General features: G+C 38.4%; 1 protein-coding gene across 7 annotated transcripts in view; it reads left to right on the forward strand.

Moving 5' to 3' along the window:
* Positions 1 to 15242, forward strand: part of PFKFB1 (6-phosphofructo-2-kinase/fructose-2,6-biphosphatase 1) — a 93495-nt gene that overhangs the window by 28479 nt on the left and 49774 nt on the right. For 6 of the 7 annotated variants that reach the window (XM_016194164.2, XM_060183369.1, XM_016194165.2 and 3 more), the window contains 2 exons: positions 889 to 1014; positions 3824 to 3917. In XM_016194164.2, the coding sequence (XP_016049650.1) occupies positions 889 to 1014; positions 3824 to 3917 (220 nt within the window). Of the gene's footprint in view, positions 1 to 886; positions 1015 to 3823; positions 3918 to 15242 lie in introns of those variants that run through there. The other variant, XM_060183371.1, reaches the window with a different exon arrangement.

The raw sequence follows: 15242 nt of genomic DNA on the forward strand, positions 1-15242 counted from the left end.
GTTGACAGTAAAATATAATAGTTAGTACACACATAACATTTCTCAATTTGCCACATAATAAAATTGGATTATTGAAGAGATACAGGAGTTCAATGAATTCAAACCAAACAGATAAGAAAGTTGAAGGTAAAATTGCAGACAGAGATTAAGGATGTGAAAATGTTCTATATATTTCCTCCCCATTTTTTTCCAGTGGTCCTGTCTTCACTTTCTTTCTAAGTCATCCTTACACTTATTACTACTTCAGCGTGTGTTTCCTTTTTTCTCTTGTCTCTCAGATAAGAGAAGCAGTGCCTGTTTTGCAGATCTGTCTCCTTTTCAGTGATGGGATAAAGACATGATTCCTGATGACAGACACTTCAGGTCTTGATAGAATTGTGTTAAGAGGCTACCTATCCCCTTCATAAGGATTTTAGAGAATTTACTGTGCACCATTACAGCAAAGACTTCTATTCTGGCTCCTTCACCATGTCAGGACTACAGAATAACTTTCTCAGGATTCTTCTTGGGCATCACTATCAGAACATTTTAGAATTTGTAAAGGAAATACCTATCTGCAGTTCTTCACAAGAGTCACATTCTCACACTAGTCTACAACCAACCTTTAGAAATTCATTACTCTTAATTTTGTTTAGTATCTAAATAAGATAGGTAAGTACTGAACCCCATTAATATTTGAAGATACCTGTCTCCACAGATTTGAGGTAAGCTGCTGGTATGGCATTATTAGTTGTCTGATGAATTATAGAAAGTTCATTAACTTTCAGTTTTCCAAGTGTTTTGTCTTAGTGGTGGCTAAAATACTCTTTCCGGTTCTACAGCTCTGAACTGACAACAGAAAAGTATGTGAACTACAGAATAACCTTTTCATCCATATTTATCTTCCAGCATCTATACCTCAGTTCACCAACTCCCCTACAATGGTGATCATGGTGGGTTTACCAGCCCGAGGAAAGACCTACATCTCCACGAAGCTTACAAGATATCTCAACTGGATAGGAACACCAACTAAAGGTATGTTTCTGAAACTGTTTGTTATACATACCTCTATAGGTCACTCACTGAAAACAGGGTAAGATATCAAACCTCATAATGTCCTAGCCACCAAGAATGAGGAGTAACCATTATTAGGTGTATTATGATTATTTTAATAAATCATTTCATTAGGGGAATTCATGATTTATAGTATAGTTATTGGCACATAGGTACAGTTTCTCATTTCTCCATGATAGATGTCTGCAGAATACTCTCACCCCCACCCATGGTCCTTTCCTCCATTGTGCAGCAGAACCCCAACATCCTCTACACCTTTTCCCTTCCTCTCTGTCCCCAGAGTCTTTTACTTTGTTTCAATACACCAAAACCTGTCCAGTTCTATCTATAAGTGAGATCATCTGGTCTCTCTCTTCTTCTTCTTCTTCTTCTTCTTCTTCTTCTTCTTCTTCTTCTTCTTCTTCTTCTTCTTTCTTTCTTCTTCTTCTTTTCTCTCTCTCTCTCTCTCTTTCTTTGGATTATCTCACTTAACATGGTTTCTTCAAGTTACATCTAAAATGAGGTGAAAAAGATGACTTCATATATATATATATATATATATATATATATATATATATATATATATATATATATATATATATTCCACAACTTTCTTATCCACTTATCTGTCATTAGATATGGGTGGGTCATCTGTCATTTGGATACCTGTAGGTCTGAGCTCATATTCTGTGGTCACGGCTAGGAACATTCCAGGCTGCACTAATTTCAGGAGCAATCCTCCTCAGGTAGTAGGTTGAGTATGTTGTCCAACCTCCCTTTGGAGAATGGAACACTCCCTACCATTGTTGGTCCACATTGAGGGAAAGGTCCTATAGGGGCCCACAAAGGGATCCATTATGTTGTTTCTGATGGAGATTACCAGTGATAGTGGCAAGAGGGATCTGTTTGAGGTCTAGGCCTATCATGTCTGTGTGGGAATCCCTAGGCTCCCTGACTAGGGTTCTAGGTGATGGGGTGGCTTGGTAGTGACTGAAGAGTCATCATTAATGTATGCCAGTCTCTTACCCTTATTCATCTTTTGTTGTCCTTACTTTGTCTGACAAGGTTAGCTTTGGAGTGATTGAAAGATGTGTAATAGGAGATAGGTGAGGAGGGTATCTAGGTCTAAGTAGAAACTGTTTCATTAGGTACTTTAAGGTATATTTTAGGTCTTTCTACTTGCTTGCATCATTTATTGACTTTGAAAACTATTTTGCACTTTTGCTTTAAGGTATATATTTCCCTAACTTATGGATACATGCACATATGCCCTATCTCATGAGACCTGGTCTATATCTAGGTTTTGAGGTTTTGTTAAGAAGTGCACCACCTGACATGGAGTCTATGAGCTGGAATAGGTATCTCCATTTTCAGAGTACCTTGGGGTGGAGCCTTCAAGAATAACTTAGCCAGCAAGTTTAAATCCAGACTCCTTAGCCTATTACTCAAAGCCCTCCACAGTCATCTCCTGCCAGCCTCTCAGGCCTCAGTCACAATGACTAATTTGTCACACCTCTCCAATCATGTTCTGCATTCTGCCAATGCCATACCTTTGTTAAAGTAATCCTTCTACCTGAATTCTCTTTGTTTACCATGCCTATAAAGGATCTGTCCTTCTAAATGATTAATTATTACACAAAACCACCCCTATCACCTCAAGTGAAAAGTAGTCTTTCCTTCTCCTTTAATCATCTGTGTGCCCTTGTCAGGACAGTTAACAAACTGAGAATTCTCTGTTTATTGGTTTACTCTCTGTCTTTGCTGCTTAGTTCTGAGCTACTTGGAGACTTCATCATGCCAATCTGGTTAATTTCTTAGAACTCAAGTCCTGTCTTACAGAATAGATAAGAGATTGTATTTATTAAGTGAATGTGTGTAATAATGTATTATGTTTTTTGTTCATTATTACTTTCTCCTCTTTTGACTATTTTTTATTGTTAAAAAATAGAAATTAGACCTTTTATAGTGAAATAAATTTATATTATCTCACATGATACAGAATGATGTAATAAGTTTGGGCTAAGATTCAGAAGGCCTAGTGAAATTCAGTTGTCAGCTTACTCACTACCTAAACCTATATCATTGATTTACTCTATGTAATTAAGCTTTTTTACATGTCCAATGATGGAGGGCATTAATATTTAGAGTTATCACCCAATAAAGTAAAAAAAGGTTGGGAGTTTATAATAAAATTGAATAACAGGAAAAAAATACCATCATCTAAGCCAAAAAGGCCTGGGTTTGATTCACAGTTCCCTACTTATTAACCATGAAAGTTATATTCTCCCTGTATACTTTTATTTTATCATTTGTAAAAGGTGAATGGTACTTCTTCTTTTCCTTGATTCAAGCTTTATAAGCATTCTATATAGCTAAATATTTTATAAATTTTATTTATTGAGAGGGAGAGATAGCATAATAGTTATGAAAAGAGACACTCATGGCTGATGTTCAGTCCCCATACCACCATAAGCCATTGCTGAACAGTGCTCTGGTGAAAAAATATTTATTATTGGATAGAGACAGAAAGAAATTGAGATGGGAGGTGTAGATAGAGAGGGAGAGAGACAGAGACAGACCTGCTTCACCACTCATGGAGCTTTCCCCCTGCAGGTGGGATGAGGGGCTTGAACCTAGGTCCTTCTATACTGTAATGTGAACACTTAACCTTGTATGCCACCATCTGACCCTTATAGCTAAAAATTTTATATTTTGCTTCTCATATCACTCAAAGTAAGTACTTTTTTGTCACTGGTATTATCCTGACCTCACCAGAATTCCTTGTTTTCAGTATTTAATTTAGGCCAGTATCGACGAGAGGCAGTGAATTACAAAAACTACGAATTTTTTCTCCCAGACAACATGGAGGCTTTACATATTAGGAAGTAAGTAACTAGTATCTTTTTTTAAAAAAATAAATCACTTTATTGAGGGGGAAATGATGATATTCCAGGCTATTGCCACATATGAACATTTTCTTATCTCATGATAAGTGTCATTATACCATACCTTCCATCAACATGTATCTTCCTTGGTGGAGGAAGAACCTAAAATTTTAGAGACCTATGTGCACTGACTGAGGAAGACCTATTCATGTGAGGGAAGCATGCAGTGCAGAGAGCAAATTACTTAGATAAGTGGCCTTCTAGGCTCTTATACAATGATTATAACAGCCCTTCTGCCACCTACAGAAAAGCTGGTTTTGATAACCATCTGCTTGAGAATTTTTTTTAATTTTATTTTTTTAAGAAAGGAGACATTAACAAAACTGTAGGATAGTAGGGGTACAACTCCACACAATTCCCACCAGCCGATCTCCATATTCCATCCCCTCCCCTGATAGCTTTCCCATTCTCTCTCCCTCTGGGAGTATGGACCCAGGGTCGTTGTGGGTTGCAGAAGGTGGGAGGTCTGGCTTCTGTAATTGCTTCCCCGCTGAACATGGGCATTGACTGGTCGATACATACTCCCAGTCTGCCTCTCTCTTTCCCTACTAGGGTGAGTCTCTGGGGAAGCTGAGCTCCAGGACACATTGGTGGAGTCTTCAATCCAAGGAAGTCTGGTTGGCATCCTGCTGGCATTTGGAACCTGGTGACTGAAAAGAGAGTTAATATACAAAGCCAAACAAATTGTTGAACAGTCATGGACCTATTGACTGGAATAGTGCAGATGAAGTGTTGGTGGGGGGGTACTCACTGCAGACTATTATGTACTTCTGCTTTCAGGTATATATTTTTCCCTGCTTGAGAATTTTTAACTGTCTCCTTAATGTCAAAAGTATAAACTTCTCAGCATAGTCTTTTTTGTAATTTTTATTTATTTCTTATTTATATAATTTTTATTTATAAAATGGAAATATTGACAAGATTATAGATAAGAGGGGTACATTTCTACACAATTCCCACCACCAGAACTCCATACTCCCTCCCTTATAAGCTTTCTTATTCTTTATCCCTCTGGGAGTATGGATCCAGGATCACTATGGGGTGCAGAAGGTGGAAGGTCTGGCTTCTATAATTGCTTCCCCACTGGAAATGGGCATTGGCAGGTCAAGCCATATTCCCAGCCCATCTCTATCTTTCCCTAATGGTACAGGGATCTGGAGAGGTGAGGCTTCAGGACATACTGGTGGGGTTGTCTGCCCAGGGAAGTCAGGTTGGCATTATGGTAGCAACTGGAACCTAGTGGCTGAAAAAAGAGTTAAGATTTAGCATAGAGGAAAAAAAAAGAGATATAAAGCAGAACAAATTCTTGAATAATGAACCTAATGTCAATAATATTGCAGATAAAGATTTGGGGTTACCATTTTGGAAAAACTAATAAGTCTATCTTGTGTATATTACAAGGGGTCTGGATTTTACTAGTTTTTGCCTTAGCCTGATGTCTAATATGCAGGGAGACCCAAGATATTGTCTTGGTAGATGGTGTCACAGTTGTTAAAAGGGCTAGAAAGCTGGATCAGGGAAGAGAGTAGCTCCCAAATACAGGAAAAGTATATAAATATTGTTAACTGTAAACCCCACTGATTTGATCTGGGGCCCATATTCAACACAGGAGCCTATGTAACCTCTGCATCCCTGTAGGTCTGAGTTCGCATTCTGTGCTCACGGCTAGGAAAATTCCAGGCTGCACTAATTTCAGGAGCAATCCTCCTCAGGTAGTAGGTTGAGTATGTTGTCCAACCTCCCTTTGGAGAGTGGAACATTCCTTACTATTGTTGATCCACATTAAGGGAAAGGTCCTATAGGGACCCACAAAGGGATCCATTATGTTGTTCCTGATGGAGATTACCAGTGATAGTGGCAAGAGGGATCTGTTTGAGGTCTAGGCCCATCATGTCTGCGTGGGAATCCCTGGGATCCCTGACTAGGGCCCCAGGTGATAGGGTGGCCTGGTAGTGACTGAAGAGTCATAATTAATGTATGCCAGACTCTTGCCCTTATTCAGCTTTTGTAGTCCTTACTTTGTCTGACAAGGTTAGCTTTGGAGTGACTGAAGGATGTGTAATAGGAGATAGGTAAGGAGGGTATGTAGGTCTGGTCTAGACACTGTTTCATTAGGTACTTTAAGGTATATTTTAGGTCTTTCTACTTGTTTGCTTCATTATGGACTCTCTGCAAACTATTGTGCACTTTTGCTTTAGCTTATGTATTTTCCCCAACTTGTGGATACATGTGTACATAAGCCCTATCTCATGGGCCTAAGTCTATATCTAGGTTTTGAGGTTTTATTAATGGAGGTTTTGAAATGGAATTAAGGAGTCCTGTGAGCTAAGAAAGGTCTCACCAGACTAATGAAGCTGAAGGGTTGGCATACCACCCTGACATCTCTAGACACAGTCTGAAGTTAAATATGCTGAAGTGGTACTGGTTGCCCTGCTTAGGTTGGGATCAGCAGATGCAGTATCAGTTGGTATGAATTGAGAGAAGCATGCAGGAAAGTGAGCTGCACCCTAGAGGTTCCAGACCTGGGAGAGCTGTGGGCTTTATAGAGGAAAGAGAAGGTTTTTGCTGTCTAAGGGTTTAAGAAGGCAATAGATAGTTATTGCTATAACCACATTATTTGGCAAATGGGTTAACTTTAAAAATCCCATTGTTAGGATTTGCTGTATAATACAAAATCTCACCATAATTTATGTCTTTTTATGCTATGTACATATAGCTGTATGTTATAAAGTGAAACCACCAGTTACTTCTGTTCTCCCTGGTTTAAGTTTTTAGGAGATTTAATATTTCAAAGAACAAATCATTAGAAATGTATAACCAATTTGAGCCCACTGTTAAAATTCAATCTGATTACTACTTTGAAGTTTTAAGTGCTTAGATTGAAAGGACATATATTCAGAGCTATGATCTATGCATCAAAATGTTTGAAACATTGGGTCAATTTTTCCTCTATCATATTAATTAAATAGTGATTTATGAGATTTAGGAGTATATATTAACACCATTCCCACCACCAAAGATCTGTGTCCCTCCCCCATTCCCCATCCCAGTGAAGCTGACCATCTACCTTCTCCCTCTACCCAGAGATTTTTACTTTGGTATCGTACTCCAAACCCATTTAAATTCTGCTTTGAGTTTCACTTTCCGTTCTTCTTTCTCAACTTCTCTTTATGAGTAGGATCATCCCATACTCGTCTTTGTCTTTCTGACTTAGCTCACTTAACTCCTTCTAGCTCTATCTAAGATGGGTCAGAGAAGGTGGGTTCATTATTCTTAATAGCTGTGTATTATTTCATTGTGTAAATATATCACAGCTTTCTCAGCCATTCATCTGATGTTAGGCACCTGGCTTGCTTCAAGGTTTTAGTCATTACGAATTATGCTGCTATGAACATAGATGCACACATATGTTTATGGTTGGGTGTTATCACTATATCACTCCTTAGGATATGTACCTAGGAGAAAAATTACTGGGTCATATGGGTGATCTATTTCTAGTCTTGTCAGGGTTCTTCAGACTGCTCATCATAGAGGTTGGACCAATTTACATTTCAACCAGCAGTGTAGGAGGGTTCCTTTGTCCCCACAACCTCTCTAGCATTTGTTGCTGTTGTCATTTTTTGATGTATGATATACTCACAGGGGTAAAGTAGTATCTCAATGCTGTCCTTTTTATTTAAAGATTTTATTTCTTTATTCATGAAGATCGAAGGAGAGAGAGAAGAAGAACCAGACATCACTCTGGTACATGTGCTGCCAGGGATTGAACTCAGGATCTCATGCTTGGGAATCCAACACCTTATCCACTGTGCCACCTCCCAGACCACTCAATGTTGTCTTTATTTGCATTTCTCTGACAATCAGTGACTTGGAGCAATTTTTCATATGTTAGCCTTTTAGATCTCTTCTGTAGTGATATTCTGTTCATATCCTCTGCCCATTTTTGGATGAAGTCAGTTGCTTTGTTGTTGCTAACTATGGTAAGCTCTTTATATATTTTGATTATTATTCTCTTGTCTGATGTATGGCATGTGAAGATCTCCCATTCTGTGAGGAGTCATTTTGTTTGGGTGGGTGATGGTTTCTTTGGCTGTGCAGAATCTTTTCAATTTGATGTAGTCCCAGTGATTTGTTGTTGTTTTAGTCTTCCTTGCAATTGGGTTTGTGTTGTCAAAGAAGTCCTTGAGGTTTAGGTGGGAAAGTGTTCCACCAATGTTTTCCTCTAAGTACTTAATAGTTTCTGGTCTAACATCCAGTCCCTTGATCCATTTGGACTTTTGTTTCTGGTGAGATAAAGTGGTTCAGTTCATTCTTCTGCATGTTTCAATACAGTTTTCCCAACACATTTATTGAAGAGAACTGCCTTCCTCCAGTTAATATTTTGGGCCCCTTTATCTAAATTTAGATGTCCATAGGTGTGGGGGTTTAGTTAGGGGCTTTCAGTTCTGTTCCACTGGTCTATGTACCTATTTTTGTTTCAGTACTAGGCTGTTTTGCTTATGATGGCATTATAAAGTAGTTTGACATCTGGCAGTGTGATGCCTCCATTTCTATTTCTTTTCCTAAAGATAATGTTAGCGAGTCTAGGTGTTTTCTGGTTCCAGATATATGATTGTAATTTTTGTTTTATTCTCTTAAGAAACTAGGTGGGACTTTGATAGGTATTGCATTGAATTTGTATATGGCTCTAGGTAGAATATTCATTTCTATGATATTAATTCTTCCAATCCATGATAATGGGAGATCTTTCCATTTCTTTTTATCATTTTCCTTTTTCTTCAATAGCAACTTATAATTTTCATTATACAAGTGTTTCACTTTTTTGGTCAGGTTTATTCCCAGATATTTTATTTATTTTGCCACGATGGTGAATGGGAATGATTTCTGGATATCCTCCTCTTCAGACGTAGTGTATGTTTCATAAAGAAATGCCACTTATTTTTGTACATTAATTTTGTGAGCTGACACTTTGACATATTGTCTAATGATTTCCAGTAGCCTTCTGCTGCATTCTTTAGGTTCTTCTATGTATACTATCATATCATCTACAAAGAGTGAGAGCTTGACTTCTTCCCCTCCAATCTCTATGCCTTTGATTTCTTTCTCTTGCCTGATTGCTGTGGCAAGAACTTCCAATACTAAGTTGAAGAGTAATGGTGATAATAGACAAACTTGTCTAGTCCCTGATATGAGGGGGAATGCTTTCAACTTCTGTCCTTTGAGTATGATGTTGGCTGTAGGTTTGCTATATACGGACTCCACTATCTTGAGGAATTTCCCATCTATTCCCATTTTTGCAGTGTTTTGAGCATGAATGAGTGTTGGATTATTTCAAAGGCTTTCTCTGCATCTATTGAAGTAATCATGTGGTTTTTGGTCTTGATTTTATTGATGTGATGAATGACACTGAATGACTTATGTATGTTGAACCAGCCTTTCATTCCTGGAATAAATCCCACTTGGTCATGATGAACAATCTTTTTGTTATACTACTGTTTTCGGTTGACCAAGATCTTGTTTAATATTTTGGCATCTATGTTCATCAGAGATATTGGTCTGCAGTTTTCCTTTCTTGTTGTGTCCCTATCTGCTTTTGGTATCAGGTGATGTTGCCTTCATAGAAGGCGGAAGGGAGTGTTTCTGTTTTTTCGATCTTGTGGAAGAGCTTTAGAAGTATAGGTATTGGGCCTCCCCCAGAAGATGGCGGACTGAGAAGCTGCTAGTGGCTTGAGCTCCGACCACATCGACTGGAAACGGTAGGATTTTCTGCCTTTAGTAGGCCAGTCAATAAGGGGTCCTAGCGGTGACACCAAGGAGGTGACTATAACTTAATTTGGGTAAAAAAAAATAGAGTAAAAATAAAGGGAAAAATTTTTTCTTTTAAATTATTATTCCTGAAGCGCACCCCCTGCCCCCCCCCATAACCAGTCCCTGGGGACCAGAGATCTGCTCCTAGCAGGCGCCCCTGCTGAGCTTCTTTCTTTACCAAGATTCCTGTCCCACCAGGGAGTGCCATTCATTCTAAGTCTATTCCCTTCTGAAACCTTTGGCCTTTTTTCTTCCTAAGTAGCCAACCAGCTGCCTCTGCTCAGGGAGCCTAAGGCAATCTAGAGCCATCCAAGCTGAAGACAGGACAGGGTTTTTTACTCTGTTCTATTTTACTATTAATACAAGATAAACACGTACCCCTTTCCCTCTCTCCTTCAGGTTGACCAGAATTAACTCTTAGTGTATTTTCCATTGCTAGGGAACCGAGTGTCTTATTCACTGCTAAAATAACTTGTCTCACTTTTCCTACCACCCTACCCATTCTCTCCCTCCCCCCCGCATAGCTAATTAAATAATAAAAAATAAATAAATAAAAAACTCTTTCCTTTCACTGCTCTTTATTACTGTTCTTTTTCTTATCTTTTTCTTTTTTTCTCTCTCTCTCTTTTTTTCTTCTTTTTCTCATTCTTGTCATCCTTTCTTCCTTCCTCCTTCAGCTTTCTGAATTCACTGATACATATTTGGGAATTATTTTGGGGAAGAAATCTGACTCAGAGTGGACTCTCTCTGTGTGTATCTCTGCTCAAATTCCCTTTCTCCTGTAGCTACCCCTAGAATATACAGTGGATAGTAGATTTGCATAACTGTCTATTCCTGCTATTCTTGTCTAGTCCTGAGGGTTTTTTTTTCTTTCTTAACAATCAGCAGCCTCTGTTCAGGAGGCTTGAGGCAATCTAAGACAGGGTTTTTTACCCTGCTCTATTTTATTTTTAATATAAAGGCATATCTCTTTCCCCCCCTCCTTTAGGTTGGCCAGAATTAACTCTTAGGGTATCTTTCATTGCTAGGGTAGTGGGCATCTTATCTATTGCGAGAGGAACTTGTCTCGTTACTCTTACCTCCTCTACAGACTCTCCCCTTCTTCCTCCTCCTAGCTAATTAAAATAAATAAATAAATAAATAAAGTAATCAACTGAAAAATTTTCCTTTAACTGCTCTTTCCTTTCACTGCCTTTAACTACAGCTTATCATTTCTCTTTTCTCTCTCGTTTCTCTCTGTTTTTAAATCTTGTCATACATTTCTTCCTTCTTCTTTGTCTTCCTGAATTTGTGAATTATTTGGGGGAAGAAATCTGACTCAGAGTGGACTCTCTATGTGTGTATCTCTGCTCTACTTCCCTTTCTCCGCTTGCTACCCCTAGAATATACAGTGGATAGTAGATTTGCATGACTGTCTATTCTTGCTATCTCTTCTTTCCTTTCTCTTTCTTCTTCACTTGGACTTGGTTGCTATTTTTTCACGGACTGGAGACATTGTTTGGCTAACTGGTAGTGATTAAACTGCTTCAATACTTGCTTCAGTTGCTATTGTAATTCCTGAGGTCGGTGATTGCATTTGTCATAAAGGTATTTAGTACAGTGTTGCTTGTACTTAAGACACAACAACTGAGGAACAACAGAGCATAAAAATAAGAAACACATAAATCAAAAACTGGGTAGATCAAAAACAAATAAAACTGCTACTCCAATGAAAGAAGACAAGAGCCCAGAAGAAACTACAAATCAGCCAGAAGTAACCATAGAAAACAAAAGTATGAAAGCAATAATAAACTTATTAATCATAGAAATGAAAACAACATTGGAGGAAAGGAATGGCAGTATTAGGGAAACAAGATTTGAGACCCCCAAGGAAAATACGGATTATCTTGAGGCAATTAGAGAACTGAAAGCTGAAATAGCTGAACTGAAGAAAGAAGCTGAGGCAAGGGAAAGCAGACTAACAGAAGCAGAAAACAGAATTAGACAGACAGAGGATGAGTTAGAGAAAACTAAGAAAGAGGTGAAAGAGCTCAAAAAGAGATTGAGAGACACTGAGCACCACAACAGGGACATATGGGATGATCTCAAAAGAAGTAACATTTGTATAATTGGCCTGCCAGAGGAAGAAAGAGAGGAAGGGGAAGGAAACATTCTAGAGGAAATAATAGAAGAAAACTTCCCAGACCTGAATAACAGAAAGGACATCAAGATTCAAGAGGCCCAGAGAGTTCCAAACAGAATCAACCCAGACCTGAAGACACCAAGACACATCATAGTCACAATGAAAAGAAGTAAGGCTAAAGAAAGGATCCTAAAGGCTGCAAGAGAGAAACAAAAAGTCACATACAAGGGAAAACCCATAAGATTATCTGCAGACTTCTCCACTCAAACTCTAAAAGCCAGAAGAGAATGGCAGGATATCTATGGAGCCCTGAATGAAAAATGGTTTCAACTAAGAATAATCTATCCTGCTAGGCTTTCATTCAAACTAGATGGAGGGATCAAACCTTCTTAGACAAACAACAGTTAAAGGAAGCAACTATCACCAAATCATCTCTGAAAGAGGTTCTAAAATACCTCTTATAAACAAGAACATCACTATAATACATGCAATATATCAGAGCAAACAAAATTTTTTTGAACAATGGCACTACAATACATTAAATCCATAATATCAATAAATGTCAATGGCTTAAACTCACCCATCAAAAGGTACAGAGTGGGGGGATGGATCAGAAAACATAACCCAACCATATGTTGCTTGCAAGAATCCCATCTGTCACAACAAGATAAACACAGACTTAAAGTGAAAGGATGGAAAACTATCATACAGGCTAATGAACCACAAATAAAGGCAGGAACAACCATTCTCATCTCAGACACAATAGATTTTAAACTAATTAAAGTAATAAAAGATAGGCAAGGACATTACATAATGATTAGAGGATCAATCATCCAGGAAGACTTAACAATTATTAACATCTATGCACCCAGTGAGGGACCATCTAAATACATCAAGCACCTACTGAAAGAATTTCAAAAATACATCAATAGTAATACAATAATAGTGGGAGACTTCAGTACCCCACTCTCATACTTAGACAGATCAACAAAGCAGACAATCAACAAAGATAAAAGAGAATTAAATGAAGAGATTGACAGACTAGACCTCTTGGACATTTTCAGAGTTCTTCACCCCAAAAAACTGGAATACACCTTCTTTTCAAATCCACATACACATACTCAAGGATAGACCACATGTTAGGCCACAAAGACAGCATCAATAAATTCAAGACCATCGAAATCATCCCAAATATCTTCTCAGACCATAGTGGAGTAAAACTAACATTTAACAACAAACAGAAAATTATTAAAATTCACAGAATTTGGAAACTAAACAACATACTCCTCAAGAACCACTGGGTCAGAGAGTCACTCAAGCAGGAAATTCAAATGTTCCTGGAAACAAATGAAAATGAAGACACAGGGAGTCTGGCGGTGGCACAGCAGGTTAAGCGCACGTGGCGCAAATAGCCAGGACCTGCGTAAGGATCCCAGTTCAAGCCCCCGGCTCCCCACCTGCAGGGGAGTCACTTCACAAGCGGTGAAGCAGGTCTGCAGGTGTCTGTCTTTCTCTCCTCCTCTCTGTCTTCCCCTCCTGTCTCCATTTCTCTCTGTCCTATCCAACAACAATGACATTAATAACCACAACAATGTTAAACAACAAGGGCAACAAAAAGGAAAATAAATAAATAAATAAAAAAGAAAAAAAGAAAAAAAAAGAAAATGAAGACACAATCTATCAAAATATTTGGGACACAGCGAAAGCAGTATTGAGAGGGAAACTTATAGCCATACAATCACATATTAAACAACAAGAAAAAGCTCAAATGAACGACCTTACTGCACTCCTCAAGGACATAGAGGAAGAGGAACAAAGGAACCCTAAAGCAACCAGAAGGACAGAAATCACTAAAATTAGAGCAGAAATAAACAACATCGAAAATAAGAGAACCATACAAAAGATCAATAAAGCCAAATATTGGTTCTTTGAAAGATTAAACAAAATTGACAAGCCTCTAGCCAGACTCACCAAACAAAAAAGAGAGAAGACTCAAATTCATAGAATTGTAAACGATGGAGGAGATATCACAACTGACACCACAGAAATCCAGAGAATCATGCAACACTTCTATTAAGAACTATACGCCACCAAACTAGAGAATCTGGAAGAAATGGAACAATTCCTAGAAACTTATGCCCTTCCAAAACTGAACCAAGAAGAAGTACAAAATCTAAATGCACCAATCACAGACAAAGAAATTGAAACCGTTATTAAGACTTTCCCCAACAACAAAAGTCCGGGACCAGATGGCTTCACAAACAAATTCTACAAAACTTTCAGGAAACAGTACCCATACTTCTTAAGCTTTTCCATAAGATTGAAGAAACAGGAATACTCCCTTCCACCTTCTATGAAGCCAACATCACCCTGATACCAAAAGCTGATAGGGACAGAACAAAAAAGGAAAACTACAGACCAATATCTCTGATGAACATAGATGCTAAGTCAGAAAGATAAAGATGAGTATGGGATGATCCCATTCATCAACAGAAGTTGAGTAAGAAGATCTGAAAGGGAAACCAAAAGCAGGACCTGACTAAATTGTAAGTAGGGCACCAAAGTAAAATCCCTGTGGTGAGGGGTAGACATGCAGCTTCCTGGGCCAGTGAGGGGTGGGAGTGGAGGGAGGGATGGGTCACGGTCTTTTGGTGGTGGGAATGGTGTTTATGTACACTTCTAGTAAAGTGTAATCATATAAATCACTAGTTAATTAATATTAGAGGGGGAAAATTAATTGTATGTCTCAAAGTTTTTAAAACACAGACTGAATCTTTTGAATATATAGGCTGTGTATTTGATATGTGGACTCTCTCAAAAGCCTAGACCAAGTAGATCAGAAGCAACCAATAGCACAGCTATATACAAGATACTGGGTACTGTACAGCAAACCCTAACAAAAGGACTTTTCAAAGTTAACCCAATTACCAAATAATATGATGATAACATTAACTATCCATTGTCTTTTTGAACCCTAAGACAGCAGGAATCTCACATCTCCACTATAGAGCCTATATTTCCCCAGTCCTGGAACCTCTGGATAGGGCCCACTTTCCCGTATGCCTCTCCCAATTCATATCAGATAATATAGCATCTGCCAGTCGCAACCTAACCAACACAACAATTACCACCTCAACATGCTCCAGCTCAGACTGTGTCCAGAAGACTTCACGTGTGGAATGACAACCCTTCAGCTTCATTACTCGGGTGAGACCTTTCCTTTCATAGTATTCTCTAATTCCATCCCAGGTGGTTCACTTTCTAACAAAGTCCCAAAACCTAGATATACACCAGTTTCTGTGAGAGAGAACATATGTTCACATGTATCCATAAAC

Source organism: Erinaceus europaeus, chromosome X (genome assembly GCF_950295315.1).
Source record: "Erinaceus europaeus chromosome X, mEriEur2.1, whole genome shotgun sequence".
NCBI classification, from domain to species: Eukaryota; Metazoa; Chordata; class Mammalia; order Eulipotyphla; family Erinaceidae; genus Erinaceus; species Erinaceus europaeus.